Source organism: Notothenia coriiceps, unplaced genomic scaffold (assembly GCF_000735185.1).
Source record: "Notothenia coriiceps isolate Sejong01 unplaced genomic scaffold, NC01 NC01_scaffold00037250, whole genome shotgun sequence".
Lineage (NCBI taxonomy): Eukaryota > Metazoa > Chordata > Actinopteri > Perciformes > Nototheniidae > Notothenia > Notothenia coriiceps.
In genome coordinates, this window is record NW_011369951.1 from 16183007 (window position 1) to 16204618 (window position 21612).

Sequence of the window (21612 nt, forward strand, 5' to 3'; positions counted from 1 at the left end):
AAAATAGTTACGTTTATATTGCACTAAATATGCGGTTGTATGTTTCTCTTTTTATTTCACTTGTTCGTAATTTGATTGTGCAGTTAAAGCCAATCTACAAAACTTGTTTTGGTGTTTTAGGCCCGGTCAACCATTTCTAACGAAGAGGCCTGACACTGATGATCATTGATCTTGCTAAGTGTAAAGTAGGAGTTTACGTGTGGTCCTTGAACGCAGCACTAGTCCTCGCCTCTTTGTCGCTGAAAATAGTCCCTAATACTCTCTGACAGTCGGGTTTAGTTGGCTGCAGAGGACGGTGTGTCATGTTGCTAATTTCCCTGATTTTACATGGAGCACCTGTACTTATGCTTATTTTCAACGTCGTTCTGCAAACTCCGAATAAGTTCATGCGGTTTTCTTTTACTCTGTAATCCATTGCTTTAAATATGTGGAAACCTGTTGAGATTATCAGGCAGTTTGGGGATAGAAAATTAAGACATGCGCGGACAAAACACCGTTTTATAGTGAGTGTAATATTTGTTTTGATACGGTCCGTCGTTAACTTTGCCTGAAGCAGGAATGGAGAAGTTCCTACAGGTCACTCCTCACTCTGTGGCTCTGGTGCTGTCGCAGCTCGGCGGAGAAGATGAACCGGACCCCCCATCATCATCATCATTTTCATCACCACCGAAGTTACAGCAACGGGTCACCGGCTACGAGGTGTTCGCTAATTTCAAAGCCGTAAACATGCAGCACTTCTGGAACAAGGCTCTGACCCTGGCACTGACCGAGATCTTCTTCCTCGGATGGATAGATGAGCACGTGCTGCTGATTCAGGGACAAGAGGTTCACCTGCAGGTGCTCAGGAACGGATGGACCAGGCGGACCCTCAAAGCACCGCAGGGCTACGACATCCAGTTCATAGGTGGGTATGCTTGGAGTGAGGGAAGTACTCAGATATTTTATCTACATTGTAAAAAATGCTCTGTTACAAGTTAAAGTAATGTATTCAAAATTGGGTACCACTTTACAATAAGACTACCCTTATAAAGGGTTTACGAATAGTTTGTAATTCATTTATTAATTAGGTTGTGAACACTTTATTAATCATTAATAAGCTTTTATAAGACATGAGATAAACAGGGCAACTGTGACTGGTTGCTTGCCAAATAGTGAGCCCACATTTATCTGTACTGCTAAGTCTGATATTGGCTACTTAGCTTACTTCATCTTCTTCATCAGCCAGTATCCTTGGTATCTGTTGTTCACTGAGTTGATTCTCGATATAAGGCTTAGTCATCTTGCCAAATAGTGAGCCCACATTTATCTGTACTGCCAAGTCTTATATTGGCTACTTAGCTTACTTCTTCATCAGCCAGCATCCTTGGTATCTGTTGTTGACTACGTTGATTCCCGCTAAGTAGCCAATATAAGGCTTAGTCATCTTGCCAAACGGTTAGCCTATGTTGATGTTTGAAAACTATGTTAGAACTGTTTTATAAATGGTTCTTAATGATTAATAAAGTGTTTACAACCTAATTCATAACCTAATTATAAACCCGTTATGAATCCTTTATAAGGGTAGTCTTATTGTGAAGTGGTACCCAAAATTGTACTCAAGGAAAACAAAAAAGTATTGGCATCAAAATATACTTGATGTATACAACATTTCCAGTTTGGCCCATGATTTAAAAAAATTACATTTTTGTATTTTAATCATAAATGCATTAATGTCAATGTTGCACTTGGTGAAGGTGGAGCTTATATTTTACTTTATATACTGGTAGCGGTAGATAGATATGAGGTAATTTAACCTATAATAATACATAATAATGTATTGTTTTATTTATATTCGCTATGATAAATCCATACTGCAAAGTAGCTAGTAACTAAATACATATTTTTTTTAAGAGTGGAGTAAAACATTTGTCAAAATTGCCTCCAAAAGTAAAAGTATAAAGTAGCATAACATGTAAATACTCAAGTGAAGTAAAAGTATCCTTAAATTTGAACCTCAGTAAAGTGCTTAAGTAAATGTACTTTAAACCTGACAGATTTGGCCTATAACAACGTAATCTGTCTGGATGATACAACATTAAGTGATTTAAACTTTGAATTCTGGTAGGGTTATGTTACATTGCTGTATTACCCCCTATACTGTGAATATTTATTTACTGAGACATTAAACTTTGACTCGAAATGACTGAAGTAACAAAGATAACTCCCTAAAGACTTAAGATATAAACAAAGGTCTTAGGGTTTTACACCATAAAATCCCAGAACAATAAGAAATAGCTGCACACTTGAATTGTTTTTCGTTTAAGCCCCATTTCAGACATTGTGCACCTTAATAATGGAATTAACTGCAAACCAAGCACTAAAAGAGACACCAACTATTTTAAGAGACTTTAAAGTTATAATTAAGGATTTTTTATTAATACTTGCAAGTGTTAAAAAGAATTAGACCTTGTTCGCAACGAATGCATGCGGTTTTGTCCTCGGTCTACCTTGTAAAAAATATCTTGAGTTCTTTTGTTACTTCACCTTCAAACTAAGTGCCACAGTCACAAAGAACCAGAGAGGAAAAACAAGCTCTAAACTCAATCTCTCTAAATAGAAGACCGCTTTTTCATTTCAACTACTTTTTTCGTTCAGGGTCTTAATCAGGCTGCCTGACAAGACTGAGATGTGGACTTTTTCTTAATTGACATAATAGACTAAAGAGTTTCTCAATGTTTGTTTATGAGACTGTTGCCTTTAAAAAAAAATACCCTTCTGACAGTTTTATCTGCGGTTTGTGGCTCTGTGAAAATAATTCCCCTTGAGGTTATAATGTATCGGTGAGTTAAGAAAAAGCAGTTGCATGAAACTAGTCGTAGCTAGTCCGATGAGAGAGTGTTTAGGCAGCATCTAACCTTATAACCTCACCTAATTCATATCAGGTAGACTTACTCACACAGAAAAGAGAAGACAGGGATTCATTCCCACACTCATACTCCTCTTCTTCTGACGAGGCTATAACTCATGTATGTGCTGAGACAGGTTTGGACGAATTGAGGTATTGTCTATTCCAACTGCTGCACACATCAAACTGGCCTCACAACCTTTCTTATCTGACTGTGATTGTGTGTGTGTGCAAATGAGAGAGGCGTGCAGAATGTCATAGAATACCTTATTTATGTGAGCCTCCGTTTAGATTGTCAGTGTCATAGATGAGAAGCATCTACAGTAGCTGAGAAAACACAAAAAGACAGAAAATACTCGATGCTTGATCACCGTATTGAGTCCCTTGTACGTCGGTCCAATCACGGCTAATATCATTACATTTTACTTGATGCATTTGTCCTGGAATTCAAAAGGCATTAAGCAGGATTTCTACGAGTGTTTTAGGGGGGAACATATTGATAACACATATTATTACACTTGACGAAACAGAGAAACATGACATTGCTGGAGAAGCAGGCCCGGTTCTACGGGGGTGCATAAGTTGAGTCGTTATGCACCCTCATTTGAAAAATGAAAAGTAAAAAAAAAAAAAAAAAAATCAAAGTGAAAAAAAAAAAAATCTAAAGTGAAAAATATTACATATATATTAACAATAATAATAATTGTAGTAATAATAATAATAATAATAATAAGAAGAAGAATATAGTCAATGATAGACATCAGAAAATGGTTAAAACAACCAGCCCTTATCGCCAGCAGTAACACTGCATCTACTGCAGGTAATAACAGTTCAGATCATGGGGACATGACGTGGTCACTGTCGTGGACACTAACGTCCTCCCGCCCGACTCGCCGGCTTTGCCCGCCTCGCCCACGGAGGGGGAGCAGCCGTAGCCGTCTTCTTTACCCCAAACACCGCCACCCCTCGGTGGCCCGCAAGTGCAAGGGGACCTCGGCAAAACAGAGCCAGCCCAGGTATATTTAAAAAAGTACCAAACTCGCCTGTACAGTGGGGTAAGGTGCTCATTTTGCAGCTCATGGTTTAAAAACAGAGATTGGCTAGAATATTCATGTAAAAAAAAAAGCCATCTTCTGCTATGCATTTCGGTTCAAGTACGTCGGATGCCTTCACCACGACTGTACCAGAGTACCAACCGCTGTCTCCTGGTACTCATCTGAGTAACTCACTCACTAAAAATGAAATACTATATGACAGTAAAACAAGAATGAAGTTTAAAAGGGTGATTTGTAAAATATCCATAAAGAAAAAGTAAATCTGCTTACAGTTCTGTTTCATATGGGTGTTGAGAGATGTATCCATAGATCTCTTCATTTTGCTCTCAAAGTGCACCAGATTGATGCATTTAACTTCAATATTTAAAAATAAATCTTCTTGGGGGAGCATACCCCCGGACCCCCCTATGTGAGGTCCACACATCACCTAGCACTTTACCCCTGCTTACACCTATATGCCTCGAGCCTTCATTGTAACTGTCACACTGTGTATATGCGTGGGGATTGTTGCAGTAGAAAATTCCACTGTAGCGACCGGTACAATAATGGGAAACCCTAAATGTTTGAGCACCCTCTATGAAATGTCAAGCTACCCCACAGCACCCCGACTATTTGTGTTGGCCANATGCCTTCACCACGACTGTACCAGAGTACCAACCGCTGTCTCCTGGTACTCATCTGAGTAACTCACTCACTAAAAATGAAATACTATATGACAGTAAAACAAGAATGAAGTTTAAAAGGGTGATTTGTAAAATATCCATAAAGAAAAAGTAAATCTGCTTACAGTTCTGTTTCATCTGGGTGTTGAGAGATGTATCCATAGATCTCTTCATTTTGCTCTCAAAGTGCACCAGAGTGATGCTTTTAACTTCAATATTTAAAAAAAATCTTCCCGGGGGAGCATGCCCCCGGACCCCCCAAGAGGAGGTGAGGACCCCCGTGGAGGAGGTTAGGTCCAATCCCCACTTATAAAAATAGCACTTTTTACCACTGCACCCTCTCTAATCTCAGATGCACCCTGAGTCATTTTGATCTGGAACCGGGCCTTTGGAGAAGAGAGCAGTGGTGCCAACTTACACAGTAAATTCAGCATATTTAAAGTTGGGTAGGGTCCATTATAACAAATTGGTACATTTTTGAAAAATGAATCAAAAACCTTCCAAGAAAATGAGCAGAGGTGTTGATTTACACATGAAATCTTTCATATTTCACATGCAAAGCTACAGTTTTGTTTACATTTACTACACTAATACACACTGCAGAAAACCATGAGGTGTGGTAGTGTTTGAGTATCTGTAAATACTATAGTTAACAGATATAACTAAAAGTTTGGTATTTAACAGTTTGTTTGTCTCAAGTCAACTTGTGGTACCGGCTGCTACTACCCAGCAGAGTCTTGATTGTTCAGATTGAACTAGATTGTAATGACTGTTCAAACACTTGTAATGCTCCGTCCATGTTATCACATTTCTGCATTGAGCTCTATTGATTGTATTGGATTTAATAGCTTTAATAATCAAAAGGTACATTTTAAAATAGATTGTGAACTTTTTTGGCGCCGCTTTTTTTGTCTGTCCATCAGACAAAGTGACGTTAACTTCACTGACACTACTAAAGCAAACACCGATAAGCTGTGGAATGTTTGTCCTCTAGCTAATAACTCACCAGACTCTATAATGCCAAAACCAATGGAGCGTATGCAGTTGGTTCTCATGCAATTTATATACTGATATATGTTTGTTATATAGAAGTTATCCAGTTTCCCCAACAAGAAGCCCAAAGCAGGAGAGGTATTAACTTGTCAAATATCTCAGAATGGAACCAATGGTGAAACAATTTAATCATTGCAATGCATTTAAACACATTATTAGGAAACATAATCAATCTTTAGTTTACCAGTAACCTCATGTGAATTCAACCAGGAGTTAAACTTTAACTTTTTTCACCGAGTCCAGATCACTTGAAACAGTCCTAGCATGCAAAACATTTTTAGAAAATGTCTTAAAGTGATAATAATTCTATACAGATGAAAATCACTGCAGGGTGTATTCTCTTGCATACAGCCTTAGTGTCAAGATTTGAGTTTACAAGACAAGTTCAAACTTAGTTCAGACACGGTTTCACCATTAGTTGTTCATTAACTGTCTGAAGGAGGTGAGCATTTGGCCTATAATGCATATGTGCTAATTAATACAACACTATTGTCTTTAAGTTAGACTATTTTAGGGAAACAGGATAGACTAAAATAAAATGTCCATTACTAGTAAATAATAATAAGACATATCTAGATTTTATGAGTTTTCTTGAAGTCTTAGTTGGCTAGCAATGCATGTTGATAACCACACTTTTACTATTATGAAAAAGTAGCTGGATTACAACTCTTAGACCAAAGTTGTGGATTTTAAACTGTGTGGAAACCAAGTGTTTTTTAATACTGACATTCAATCTGATTAACTGAGGGACTTTGCGTCTGTGAGCAGGGTATGAACAATAGACTGGGAGGAGTGTCTGCTCGAAAGGAAGGAAAAGTGGAGCATTTGTTCAGGAAAACACTATGGCACTGCATTCCCTGCTGTAGCCGGGGTTCTCCACTGGAAGGAAAGGGAGGGTCCCAGTAGAGAATCGGGGGAAATGTTAAACTCAGCAGAGAGAGATTTGTTGCCGTATATCCTAATGTCAGGAGTGTTTTGTAGGCTGTTGTGGCAAAACCTCCTCAGTCTCTTTATTCAGCCTGGAGAGTTTACTTTTGAAAACATGTGTTGTCATAAATGCTCCACTGGAGGGCAGACCACCGGCAGGAATGGTCCTGTTTGCAAGGAAGTTGTAACAGGCCACAAATCCTTTACTGGCACAGCTCAGGACTACTCCATCATAATCCATCTAATACTCAATATGCAAATATGATATCGATATGGGAACAGGACACTTGATATCATCTTAGATTCTGGATATTGCAATATGGTATAACTGCTGTCTTTAGCTAGCTGCCTTACTGTAACGTTATTCTAAGAACCCACCAAACTCTCCATCTTTACCTGCTTAGTTAATTCATCTTTGCTCATAAATCATTTTTGAAAACACGAGTATTCAACCCTACAGTATGGATAGTTATATATTTGGTCAGATATATCATGAAATGTTATTACTCCATATCGCCCAACTCTGCTCAGCTGCAATTTGTGTTTTGGCTAATAAGCAAACCTTAAAATGCCAATACTTTAAATGATAAACATGGTAAAAAGAAAGTCATTTAAATCTATTCTGAAAGTTATCTTTTATTCCCGTTGTTAAAAAAAAAAAAAAATGTCATCACAGTTCCCCACAACCCAAAATAATCCTGTTAGCTGTTATATATAAATGTATTTCCTCCAAAATATTCAATCTTAATATGTGAGGTGTGAAGTGGGAAGTAAATACATTTTGCTTCATATTCATTTTTGTCGACTGACTAATCAATTGAACAACTATTTGTTTTCACTCTAATAGCAGGATTTTTCTATGGGATATCTAGTAAATCATTGTAGAATTGATACATATTGTATTTGTAATGTCTTGCCACTATCAGGTCATCTGGATATTTATTCCTCTGGTCAGTGATATTGTCCTGTAGTTGTCGGAGGATAACTGCTGAGAGACGTCGATGTTTCAGCAGCGATGCAGGAGTATTCTCTGTCCGTATAACAGACGGTTTGAGTGCTCGTCTATGTCCCGTCTGTCTGCTTCTATCTTGGGTCGCTGGCCCTTTAAGGGAACAGCACTCAAAGGTAACAGCTATGAGATCATCGGCTTGCGTTGTCATGGCAACAAAGGCTGTTGCAGCACTACTGAGAAATAAAATGGCTGGCGTGGTGTCGCTCTCCCTCCTGCTCACCCCTCCTTCCTCTCCTCTTTCTCTTTGGTATCAGTGAACTGGAGCAGATTGGTTGTGACACCGCCCCCCCCCTCCTCCTCACCCGTGGCCCGTCCTGCCCTCTCACTTTGCTCCGTATTCTGTCCCTCCAAACGTCCATTCACACTCCACACATGTGAGTCAGCAGGAGTCTGCAGGAGATGCCACTCTGAGCGGGTTTAAGGTGATGCTTTGGGGGGTTTTTTTTTCACTGACAGCTCCACACAGTTGTTAATCAACCGGTGGGAAGCGGTGATGAGAAAGACACCAATTCCGTTTGGGGCCCTGTTAAATCCTTAGCTTCAGGTGAGACACAAATGGATGGGAGTTTAAGGGGCCCCTCATCCTTCAAGAGCAGAGTGTAAGGGAAGCAGAGTGGATGGAAGATGAGGATGGAAATTCAGCCAAAGATTTAGACACTGAGATATTCCCCGGACATCATCTGAGGGATGAATATTTATTTTTTCTTGTGTGTGTTAAGAGCTGTTGATATTTGCTCTCCTCTCTGCCTTATGTCCTCTCCCTCTCTCTCTTGCATCCTCCCCTCCCCTCAGCCTCAATCACCCAGACACAGACGCATGCATGCTCACGCAGAATCGCGCGCAGCAGGCGGATGCGCGCATACACACTTTCTCTCACACACACACACATACGCGTACACACACACATACTCACACACCCTTCCTGGAGGTGCTGGGAGCAGCTGCAGCATTAGCGTTGAAAGAGATTTGCCGTTGACTGGAGTTTGCATCCCCCCCTGTTAATGAATGGATGCTACGGCGATAGGCTCGGGACCTTCTTCCGTTGGATTGCGGGAAACGGTGGATATCTATTCTTGAAATTTATTTATTTATTTCTATGCTCTCCATTTTTTTCTCCCCACCCTCTCCTGGTGTGCTGTTGTCGAAAGGACGATGGGGTCTTGTGCTTGATCGGATAAAGATGGAGGTGAACGTGGCGTCTCCGGTGCTTGGCATACTATTGAGGTTTCAGTGCCCGTTAGGGTGAATGGAGCCTATTATTTCTGTGTTTTTTTTTAAGTGGGCTCTTTTGTTTTCCGGGGATCGGCCGAGCACTCCTGTGGTGAATTGAGCTATTGTCGAAGATTGGGCCTCTTAAGCTTTGAATATTTGACCGTCCATCCTTTCCCTCCCTTCCTTCCCCTGTTACCTTCCCCTCTAAAAGGAACAAGCGAATCCCAAAACCTCCTCTGAAATCTCTCCTCACCGTCCTCCTCACTTCCAATGCCCCATTTCCCTCATCTCTACCCCTACCCCCCCCGCCTCTCTCCTGCTCCCTCCTCCCACATCAGAGCGGCTACGTAATGTGCCTCCCTACGCATGCAAATGGGGATGCTACAAATGGTGGCTGGGACTGATGGCGATGAAAGGGTGATGCCTCGCGCAATCACCTGCACCTCCACCGCCGCTGCCATCGCTCCAGATCTGCCTGGGAGAGCCCAGCAGCCGATGACAACCCCCCTCAGTGCGAACACGGTCGTTTGTAGCCTTCTCGTGGATGTAAATGAGACGTGTGTATGTGTGTGAAGGTGCACACTGGTTCCTGCCATGTCTGGTGTGTGATCGCTCTAGCGGGACGTTCTTACTGATGCGGGGGAGGCACTGAGCCTGAGGTTGGTCGACCTCCCCCTGCACACCCCCCCTTTCCCACCTCCCTCCTTCCTTCCCCTTTCTCTCCCCCCTTCCACCAAGCCCCTAGGGGTGAAGGCCACCCGGTAAAGGGGTCACGATGAAGAAGAACCGCAGCAGCAATGTGCGGCGGGCCTGGCCCAGCTCAGAGCTCAGCGAGCGCCCGCTGGAGCACAATCTCTCCCGTAGTGAGAAAGACATCCGTGTGCAGAAGCAGCATCTTCCTCCCCCTCCTGCTCCTCATTTCTCTCCGTCCCCGCCAAGTTATCGTGCGCCAGGTAAGTCGTTGACACTCCCACCTACAGAAGCTCCTCCCTCTCACTCTACGCAGGGCAAAGACACAGTTTGATTTGGGGGCAAAGTTCCGAGTGAACAAAATGTTTGTGTTATGAAGGAAATTATAACGACCCCCTTTGATCACTTCTCTAATGTATCAAATGTAGTCAAATAGAAACAGAAGAATTAAACATATTTTTGAATGATTTCATCTAAAGCCTTATATTACAGGCAATATAGGGCCCTCATTTGGCTTGTCTTCAAATTCTATATTATACATATACTAAAATCTATATTTCTGTTGATCCAAATCTGTGTTACCTTTTTACTTCCTAGCATATTCTTAAATTTCCTGCAAATGTAATGACCCGTATACAAATCTGAATGTATATAATTGTATAGTCCCTAATAGTTCAGCATTATTCCAAACTATTAGTTGCATCACCTCTGTGCCCAATTTTGTGACAGATTTATATTTGGCATTTGTTGAAATTACAAAGAGGGCTTCTTGGCCATCTCATTACAAAGTCATGTCCTTACCAAGAACATCTGATCTTTTTTGTCCCTTTTATTATAAATATTTGAATTTCTTTCTGCTGTCTTTATTGCCTTCTTGTAGGATGTGAGACATAAATACTACGACCTCATTCCTGTACGATACTTTACTATTGCATACTATACTATTCTATACTATACAATAAGAGCTCAAGACCAGGATTGTATTCGACCAATTCACTGGCAGATGCAGCTTTTCTCGTGTTTACAGGAAAAAAAATAGAGTAAAGCCTCGTAAAGCCACCGAAAGCTTAAGGGGCTGTGATACTAAGCAGAGATAACGTCATCGTGTTGCCTAACTGACCATTCAGCTGAGTGTGGTGAGGAGGCAGGGCCCTGCTCATACTGCAGCTCAGGTACAAGAAGTGTGGACAGTATAATGATTACAAAACTCTAAAGACAGTGATCAATGAGGCAATCATTGTTTTGTATATCTGTGAACACCAGGACACACAATGTTAGGTTAGGAATCAAAGATGGAGGCTGTGATGGAATATTTTCTCTTCATTGTGTCGCCTGATTCTCTATCGATCAGCAGATGTAGGTCAGAGGACAGGGTCAGCCACAGCACAGATGCTGCAGCGATGGATTTGTGTGTTGCTCTACAACCTTTCAGCGGGGCAGATGTTTGCTCTCAGAGAGGCTTGAAGCCGGGCCGTCTGGTTGTAGGATGATCTCACTACTCACTACTGCTGACAGCAAAGCCAGCTTAAAGCAACAAAGGCAACAGGGAATGAATGTGTGTAAGCTCTAAATGTGGCGCTAAAGTCAGTAATGTTTTTGTTCATATACAGTATGGCTTGATTGTGAGACGATGTGAATTGAATGAGGAGGAATGCAGGTGATCTTGTACTACGGTTGCTGCAGCAGCTGCCTCACTTTGCTAACCTACGAGAAACAGGAGGGAGAGAGGCTGTAAGGAAGCACAGAGAGGAGGGGTGGAGCTGAGCGAGGCAGCATGCAAACTGCTGCCGTTTGACCATTACATCATAGCTTCACACGCTGCGCCTGCTGTTCATTCATGATCTAACAGTTGTGCCTCCTCCTCCTCCACCTCTTCCTCCTCCTCCTCCTCCTCCTGCAGGTGACGTGTCTCCGATCAGTATGTCACCTATCAGCCAGTCACAGTTCATCCCGCTGGGAGAGATCTTGTGCCTGGCCATCTCTGCTATGAACTCTGCCCACAAGCCTGTGAACCAGGAGGCTCTGGTGGAGCACCTCACTGCCAGCTTCCCAGGTACGCCCTCTGACCTCCTTATATAACATGCGACTGCACTAAAGCATGCAAAAACTGATTTATGAATACACCATGAGGCATATGTGAGAGAATAATCAGTAACTGTTACTACTAAGGTTAAAATTGTGATGAAATAAATCCAAAAATGTGCATATACCTGGTTGATTGTCTTCTGATTTGTTGGTTAATCACCTCAGCCTAATTGTATAAATGTCTTAAATAAAAGCCGGGTTTGAAAAGCAAATTATTCGCTTCAAAATCAAATCTGTCATCCTATCAACCAACAAGCAAACAGCAGTATGTTTCTACAGGAATAGATTTGAGACAATTGAACGATTAAGCGATTAGAACAGAACATTATTTGGCAACTATTTTCATGATAGTGACCATTTTATTATTACACTATTAAAGCAGCTTTTAAGATTTGCTGATTTTCTCTGTCTTATACCACAGTAAAGAGAATAGTTTTCAAATGTTGACTTTTGGGGCGAACTAAAGCTGATTGCCCTAAATGTACACCACCAATTATGGTGTACATTTGTTTTACTTTTTTCTGACATTTTGTTAACAAAATGGTTGCAGTCCTAAACTTGAATATCACATCATACCACGGACATGTGTAAAAAGTACAAAAACATCTACCTTCTTCCTTTCCTATGTTTTAATCAAGTGCTGTTATACGTATGTGACATTGCCTGTGAACAAATGATTTATTCTGAATTGTGGAGATTCTCTTGTTAAAAGTGCAGGATGGCCAGGCTTAATCCCTCAAAGATTTGTATGACTATTATCTGTGATTTCTGTTTCCAAATTGTTCCGTTGTTCCAAAAATGACATTTTAAAATAAATAAATAGACGTAATGTTTTAACACAAAAGTAATTTTCTTTGAGATGTGTCCAAACACAATGTTTAACATCTGAGGTTTTACCCAAACACTAAAAAGGCTACCCACTGTGTAGCCAAGTTTAAAAGGAAATATGTATCCTCTACTAAATGCCAGCGTGGAAAGGAGTTGAACTTATAGGTTGCATCGCTGCTGTGTAGAAAAAAACAGGGTGATGTAATGTCAGGCAACACAGGGCCATGCCAGACAAAGGCTATGAATAGTTTTATTTCAAATGGACTTTTAATGTTTACGTGGCCATTTAAACTAAACTCTTGAGGTGACTGATTAATTATCTTTAAGAGTGTTTATTAATTTTGCATACAGCTTAAATCTTAGGTAGTCATATCAAGTCATGGTGTTACATAAACATGTATGTGGATTTGTGTGCTGTTGGTCAATATAAGAAAAAGCTGGGTTATTCAGTGTTATTGTTGGGTTAAACTCAACTGCATTTACTAAAAGAGGCGCATCAAATATCTGCAATTATTTTTGTTCTTTTATAGAATTCAAAAATAAATACTTTTACACTTCCATTACTATTTATTTAAAAAATTGTAAAAAACAGAAGAGAACCCAAATTAATAGCTTATATTCATTTATTTGTTTATGTGCTGTCAAGCTGAATCCAAACCAAAGTTAAGTTCATCTCAAATTCTTCTGAGATCACATTGTTTCCATACACACTGTATTTGTCAAGTTTAGTTATTGTTTCATGTAAAGGCGCATCGAGAAATAAATACAAAAAAGCATTATATAGCATGAATAAAATGATAGAAGATTTTTTTTTTATGTAATGGGAAATTTAGGGGGGATCGTTTAAACAATAGCTCAGTTAAGTTTCATCCTTTACATTTTTTTAACTGCTTAGTTCCATTTTTTTTATATTCTAACCAACTTTAGGTTTACTTGTGCACCTATATTGGATATGCCTCGTGTGAGAATATATGTATTTTTTACATTTTTAATGATTTTATAACAATGTTTTTTAAATTAAATGTGTTTTAAAACTGTGGCTGATTTGTATTTGTCTTGCAGGTGTGCCTACACCCAGCTCAGAGGTTCTGCGACATACCCTGAACATGCTGGTGCGAGAGAGGAAGATCTACCCAACTCCAGAGGGCTACTTCATCGTCACCCCCCAGACCTACTTTATCACTCCGTCCCTCATCAGAACCAACAACAAGTGGTATCACCTGGATGATCGGCTGCAAGAGCGCTCACCGCTACTGTCACAGCAGCAGCAACAAAGTCAACAGCAACAACAGCAGCAGCAGCAACCTCAGCAATGCACTTCACCTCCGTCTGGTAATGTAACACCATCTACACCTGGCTGCCTGAGAGAGAGGCCTCCTCGCAAGAATCACAATGACTCATACAACTCCTATCGTGAAGACTCGTCCAGACTTCACAGTACCAAGTCACCAAAGGAGCACAGGGGAGATTCTTATCAAAGTAAGCCGCCCAAGGATCACAAGAGTGGGGAAACTCCACCAAGCACGTCAGCTAAGGAGCACCGAGGAGAACCGCCATCATACCCTCATCCCCCTCCTCCCACTTCCCCTCCTGTCGTGCAACCGCCGCCTCAAGAGCCCGCTGATAAGAGCAAAAGCATCACTTCTTTTCCTTATAAAACTGACACTCTCACCAAAAAGAAAGAAGGAAGTGGTGGCAGCAGCAGTGGCGAGAAGCAATCCAAAAGGTTCGGTCTCAGGCTCTTCAGGCTGAGTTTCAAGAAGGACAAAATGAGGCAGCTTGCCACCTTCTCAGCTCAGTTCCCCCCGGAGGAGTGGCCTCTTCGTGACGAGGAAGTGCCAACCACGGCCATGCCCCGCGAGGTGGAGATGGAGATAATCCGCAGAATCAACCCCGATCTAACTGTTGAGAACGTTGCAAGGCACACGGCTGTGATGAAGAGGATTGAGGAGGAGCGTTCGCAGAAGAACAAGGCGGGGTCTTCAGCCCACCACAGTGCACGCAGCAGGAGGGGGAGGGGCCACAGGAGGGCCACACATGGTAAATCCCGCTCACACAGCAAACCCAGAACCTCCAGGGGAGATCCGTCCGAGGGTTCAAACTGGGACCTCTTGTTCATGGAAAGGGATTTCCGCTTCTTTAGCCACTCGTTAGTTCGCTCGCCTCGGGAGGCCATGTACACCTTGGAGCGCAGGCGAAGTGGAGGCGCAACATACCTGGTCCATAGCAACCCCAACGTTACTGAATCGTCCTGCCCTGTTACCCCTGAGTGGGACGTGTCCGGGGAGCTAGCCAAAAGACGGACGGAGATGCCCTTCCCTGAGCCGTCGCGCGGGACGTGCCAGTCCAGAGTGCAGAGAAGTCACAGTCACAATCAGGACAGGAAGTCGCGTCACGAGAGGTCAGATCAAGCTAAGGAACGCTCTCGGTCCATGGACAACTCCCTCAAGGTTCCATCACTGGGGGTGCCAGAAGACTTTGAACCCACTCTGGAGGAGCGTAGTCATTACTACACTGACGACGGCACCCTGCGCGCCACGCAGAAGTCCTCCCACTTCTCAAGGATCATGTTCTCTGCTGCTAAGTTCCACTCTGATTTTAATGTGCCTGATTTGGGGAAAGGGAGTTTGGACGAGTCAAGGATTCGGAGTACGATGGAGAGGAACAAAAGCAGAGACAGCTTGCCAACGTACAATGAGCTAATGGGACTTTCTCCTAAGCCCTCAACAGATGAGTACTTCCAGTGCAATACGTCAAATGAAACAATCCTAACTGCCCCTTCGCCTCAGGCAAAATCAGAATATGACACATTAACCTCATCAGGGGGACTCCGAAAGGGCTCTCCGGCTGACCGGCAAACGCCTCACCTCACCTCTCCTCACACGATGGAGTACAAAGAGGACTTGTCGGCAGCAAAGGGACAGAATGGCTCAGTGCGGCTGACGCCAAGCCAGACGCCAGAGCCGGCGCAAAATGCCCGTTTGACGCCACACCAACACAATGTAGATCCCGGTGGGGGAGGCGGTGGTATGTCGATCAAGAGGAAAGAGATCTTCAGCAAGGACACTTTGTTCAAACCTCCACACAATGCCTTGTCCACAGGCTTCGTGGACAGCAGCTACACCAAGTCCGGCACATTGCGGAAAGCCTCACATGCCAAATCAACAGAGGCCCTAGACAATCCTGAGCCCCAGCAGCCTTCCAATTCAGCCACTTCCTCAGCGTCACCGGCAGTTTTACAGAGCTGCTTAGAGCCAACAGTCCCCTCCGCCTCCTTTGACTATTATAATGTATCAGATGATGAAGAAGAGGAAGAGGCAGAGGAGGACTCGCACAAAGAGTTGGCGACGGCAGAGGACAACAAGGATCATGGGGAAGTGGGTGGTAACGGTGGAGGCAGTGGTGGTGGCGGGGAGGGGACCATGCAGTGGCTCATGGACCGGGAAAAGGATCACGATTTGCAGCGAAAACTGGAGACCAACCTGACCTTACTCAGCCCCAAGGAGACGGAGAACAGCAGCAGCCAGAAGTCGGCCCACTCTGCACGCTTGGACAGCATGGACAGCAGCAGTGTCACGGTGGATAGTGGATTCAACTCCCCCAGGTTTGTGTGAAAATGATCGATAACGAATGAAAGATGATGAACTGTGAACTCTTCTTACGTCTTAGGGCTTACTGTGGAGGGCAAACTTTAGGTGGCACACATTGGGGCTAATATAAATGGCTTAAAACATCCAACCCTCCAGGGCCAAGTAACCTTTTATTTTGATAAAACAAATAATTATTATTATTAGCTCAAGGTCCACATGCTCAGTTTTGTCAGAAAATTCAACTCTAACAGTTTCTCTCAGTGGATGGATTCAGCCCACATCTGTAGTACCTATTTCATTTCCAATTCAATCAGATCTCAACTCTCTCAACACTCAGGGACCACCGTATTAGATACAAGCGAACAATATAGCTTATAAAACACATTTAAGGAACTGATAATGATTATGGTATTGTTGTCAGCAATGTGTGAATCCAATGACTGAGGTAGTATTGCCTTATATTTTAGATGTGAACCTAAGAAAGTGGAAACAAAGTTTATTTTTATATTTATAGTAATTTTTATGATTTGCTATTTTTTGGAGCAGCTCTTAGTGTCAAGTGCCAATGGTGCTATCTATTATAGTATAACGCTAATGAATTTGTTGTATTCATTATGTTGCTTGCTTCATTTTGTGTTTGAACATTAACTGAAAGAGACCTTAATCATAGTAACATGCAAGTAACTTACAAATGCATGTTATGTACGCCATAGGCGGAGTTTGACATTTGCGCTTGGGGGGGCAAACCTTTTTTACTGACGTCAGTACACAGTCCCAACTATTGCGTGGGGTGCTACGGATACAGTAGTAATAAAGCCAGCGCTCACCGCACTGAGTATGACTTTTCCATGCCCGCCGTACAAACACACCCATATGGAAGGGGCGGTCTCTCCCCCTAACAACAGTGCATTACATAACTGTAAAACGTATCATAACTGTGCACATCTTATACTTATTTGATAACAACTATATCCCTTGGTTACTTGAACACGCTACAATATTATTAACGAGTGTCCTACCTTATTAAAATATTGATGTAAGAAATATTTGTATTGGAACCGTTTTTGACGTAGTAATGCTGTAACATATTTCAGCCACTAGGGGGTCAAAATCCGCTTATGATGTACGCCAAAAATAGCTGAGCCAAATGACAAATGGATACAATTTTTGAAATGAGAATAAAAGTTTCGACTTTATATGAACAACTACAAACATTAGTTTATCAAAAGAAAAACAAATGTATAAGGCAGCAAGCTATTTCTGTAGACTCAGCTCAAAATAAGCTAGATCCCACATTGCAACTCAAGATCAACTGTCCTTAGACTTTCTATCAAATATCTTTAAATCTAAGAGAGTAGAAAAGTATCCTGATTACATCACTTGTTTCTTCTCACTAACTAGTCTGTATCCTCTTTTTTTCGCTCTACAAGATATACTTGAAAATAGTTTTATTTTAGGGGTGTTCTGTTTTTCTAGCCAAGCACCACCAATGCCATACACAATGTGAGATATGTTGTTGCATCTTGAAAGCCAACACTTGACTCTCTGTTGTCTCTTGTGCAGGACACGTGAAAGCCTTGCATCCAACACATCCAGCATTGTGGAAAGCAATAGACGGCATAATCCAGCGCTGAGCCCCGGCCACATCGGCACCAGTAGTATCGGACTGCCTTTCAGCTTTCGCGCCATCCCAGAGCCCCCCACCACACAGCCTGAGAAACTCCAGAAGTCATCGAACTGCCTGGCCTCCATCACCAGTGTCTGACAGCAGCACAGACTGAGACCATGGACGGTGGTGGAGGACAGAGGAAGTGAGGGGCTTCACCATTTTAGACCCTCACTTTCCTCAATCAATACACACACATTCACATAAACACACATCTTCAGACTCCTGAGAATCCATTTACTGGGACTGTTACAAAAACAGGCATGGCTTCAAGAGACTGTTCCCACAGCTTCAAGAACTTTACTGCAAAAAAGAGAAACTACAAGACCACTGAGGAAACCTACCTGAAGTACTTTGATTTTTGGTGACATGGACTCTAGTTTGGCTTATATCAAGATTCTTGACTATTGGTATTGGAAAGTAGTAGACTATAGGATTCAAGTTACATTTGGAAATATCAAAAAAACGTTTTATATTACTTAACAATACATGTCCAATTAAATGTTCTCCTTCCTGAAATAGCGTCAAGTTCTTCAGGACGATTCAATGTATCAGCACAATGTCGAGACAATAAAAGTTGATCCTGAGAACAACGAATGAAAGATATAAAAACATAAATCAGCTCAGATTTGTGTACCGCAATGCAAATGATGTATGTATACTCGATACTTTTGATATCCTAATTATTATAATGGTGGTATTAAAGATGCTATGTGACCAAAAATGATGTTTGGACAGAATGAGCTCCACCTCACCCTCACATGCACAACACACAAAAGAAAACTCACCATGAGGTCCATTTTTTGTCTTATCTGGAGTTTTCAATGATATCACATAATGTTCTTAAGGAAGCGGAGTTTGTCGAGATCATAAAAGTGTAAATATCAACCCCTACAATTCCCTGAGCACTTTAAGGACTTGTGTGTCCATGTTAAAGCATACAATGAGTTATTGACCTCTAAAAAAGGTGACAAAACGTTCAAAGTAGATTTGTAGCTGTTCTGAAGCTTTCAGTCATATCCCATGATCTTCCTCTGGAGATCCGTCTCATCACAGTTGGAAATTCTGAGATTTTTGGAAGGCTTTTAATTTCAAAACAGCACAAACATGGGGCGTTGTGTGAACAGAATGAGAATACTTTTTTACAGCAGGTTCTACAACATGCAAACTAAAAATGTTCAGTTCATCATATTGACTCGGCGGCTGTTGTGAATTTGAGTTAAAATGTCTAAATGGTCAGATAAAGCTGATTTTATTTTTCTACTAAGAAAAGAGCTCCTTATATACTGATGACACTGGGGTCTGTGCATTGCCTAGAGTAACCAAGATATTCGTTCTAAGGATTAATCATTTTAGAGCTGGTATGATAAGTCGATAGACAGAAAATAAATAAGCAACTACTTTAATAATGCATTAATAGTTTGAATCATGTTTCACCAATGTCCTGGTGAACCTGCTGCTTTTCTTTGTCTTATATGAAAGGACCATATTTGCTCTTTGAACTGACAAAGAAGGAAATTTGAATATGTAACCTGGGGCTAAGGGAAATGTGATTGGCCTTTTCTTCATCAGGTTAGGGGCAAAAACAATGACTCAATTTATTGTAAAAATACCTAGCACATTAATGACAACAATTGTTAGTTGCACCCCTAAATAATTGTGTACTTACTCAGTGAAAGTCTATAAAAAGTCTCAGGATGAATCCACTAATCAAACACGAGTCCATGAAGTTTGCCTTTTGTTCATGTCATTTTTCAATGGTTTGTGCAGCACAAACAATATTTGACTTCATTGAAATAAGATGGTATAAGTCATAGTTGTCTTGATCACATAACCTGCTGTTTTTTTCTTTTAAGTTGGTTCAATTGTTCCTTAAGGTTGGTCGTCATAGACTGCAGATGGACCCGAGAGAGTCAGACAATTTGTGAAACTACATGCACAGTTAACTAGTATGATGTTATTTCAACATGAATATACAACATGATGCTCTCATCAAAAAAAGTCCAAATTAAAAGTATTATTTCTCATTTAAAAAAACATTTATGAGTTTTACACATATTTGATCAACATTTCGTTTTCATCTCAGAGAAACTCATGCTGTCATTTAAAATCTTCAACCATTCCTTGTAAGTAAAATGACAAAAGACACCATCATTTGATCCATTTCAGAGCAACTTTAAAAAGCTTGAACAGAGCGCCCTCTAGTGGTCCTCTGGCTGTATATCAGCACGTGGCTATGTGTGGTTGCACCCGGTTGCATAAAAGTGTGACACCTGAAGCTCGTCTAACTGATCCTATAAAGGTAAGTCGTGGCTTATCCATAACATCTTAAAATGGGTCAAACATAGATCTTAATCTATGTAGATCAACGAACATATTGTTGTCAATGTGTCTAAAAAATATTATGAGCCTTGATGTAGTTTTTACATTTTGTAAACATTTGAAAATTACACTTTTCTTTTACATTTTGAAAGTTTTTTTTTCATTTTGAAAGTCATTCTTCATAACGATCCTTCTTTAAAATACAATTAATTTAAATATTGGATAATGTGTTCATCCCATAGACTAGTAAATTAGTAGTGTACACTTTTAAACTAAAGGCCTATTTATTCTGGCTGGCTTGTGAATTTAACCAATAAATTAATACATTTGATCTCAACACATGAATCATTGTTTGGTGTATCTTTGTTGTAGGATTATTCTGAATCTTGTAGTGAATGTAGTGAAGTAAAAAGTATCTGAGAAGTACTGGAAGTATAAAGAACCAGGAAATGGAGTATCCAGTCCCAGTAATTAAGTACCTCAAGTACTTGGATAAAATATGTGTCCAATTTATCACGGTATACTTCATATTTCCCACAGTTTAACACAGGTGATATTAATCAGACACGTACCTGTGTCATGTTTGCCAAGGTTCAGCTTGTTGTCATGCTGCCTTCATGTTTAATAATCCTCTCAGAAAGATGCTTGACATCCTGAAAGTCTGGCTTTGAGGTGCAATGCCCTCAGAATAAAGTTAAAGAAAACGGAAAGTAAAAGTGTCTTCTCTGGCAAGCTAGCAGTTAGCTGTTTTGGTCTCGGACATCCACTCCACGTTAAATCTATTTTTTTGTGTGTGTTTGATATCAAGTTTAACTTTATAAAGTTCTTCTTAGCTGTAAAAGATAATCAACATCTTTCTCTTCTTCAAATGCGATACAAACTTTTTCAGACTACAACAGTATTTGGTGTACCCCCAGCTAGGGGGAAACGTAGGAAATCAACCCCACTAGGCTTTGTGCATGCGCAGTATTGTTTTTGCACACCGCAGTGCGACTATCTTAGCGAGACGTTAAAAGTAAACCATTAAATAATATTACATCAGACTGTAGGAACCACAATTCCTATTTAGCCTTTGTTTATTATTATTAATAATACTTGTTTACACCGCTCACATTTATATTTGGTTGTCACTTCCGACAATTGTCACCTTGGTGTGATGATGGCAGGGCCGAATTCACCATATACATTGGTGGGGGGGCACATCACCCCCAATATTGAGATACGCTCAAAATGTTGTAAAACAATTACAAATAAAATTGCTATTCTATGACTTTTTTATTTTGGCTATTTGTATACTTGAAAATCTTAATTTTCTTCACCAAAATTATATATTCTTTTCATATGTAAATTGGTTCCGCCTTTGTTTGTTTATGCCTACAGTCTATGGTTTATGCATACCTTTATTTTGTACCCGGGGGGTGTATTTCGCTGTCGCACCTCCGAGTCCAGCTTCAGTTAGCGTTGATGCTCCAAGCAGGTCAGTCATGTTTTAATTTGCCCTCCATCAGTTCTGGTATCTTTTTTCTAGTTAGCCCTAAACTATATTATTTTATTTCGTAATGGTAATATTAATGAACCCTCCGGTTTAGTCTTCTTTGTTGTAAATAACTTGTAGTTTCTGATGTT

At 41.0% G+C, this 21612-nt stretch overlaps 1 protein-coding gene across 2 annotated transcripts; it reads left to right on the forward strand.

The window, feature by feature from the left end:
• Positions 1–296: 296 nt before the first annotated feature.
• Positions 297–20331, forward strand: stox2a (storkhead box 2a). Of its 2 annotated transcripts, none has more exons than XM_010796521.1 (4): positions 297–904; positions 11396–11548; positions 13471–16012; positions 17562–20331. In XM_010796521.1, exons 1-4 carry the CDS (start codon positions 559–561, stop codon positions 17761–17763), a joined length of 3243 nt encoding a protein of 1080 aa, XP_010794823.1. In that variant the 5' UTR covers positions 297–558; the 3' UTR covers positions 17764–20331. The 2 variants fall into 2 exon arrangements, with proteins under 2 accessions (XP_010794823.1, XP_010794824.1); XM_010796522.1 differs by lacking the exon at positions 297–904 and adding an exon at positions 8440–9758.
• The last annotated feature ends 1281 nt before the right edge of the window (positions 20332–21612 follow it).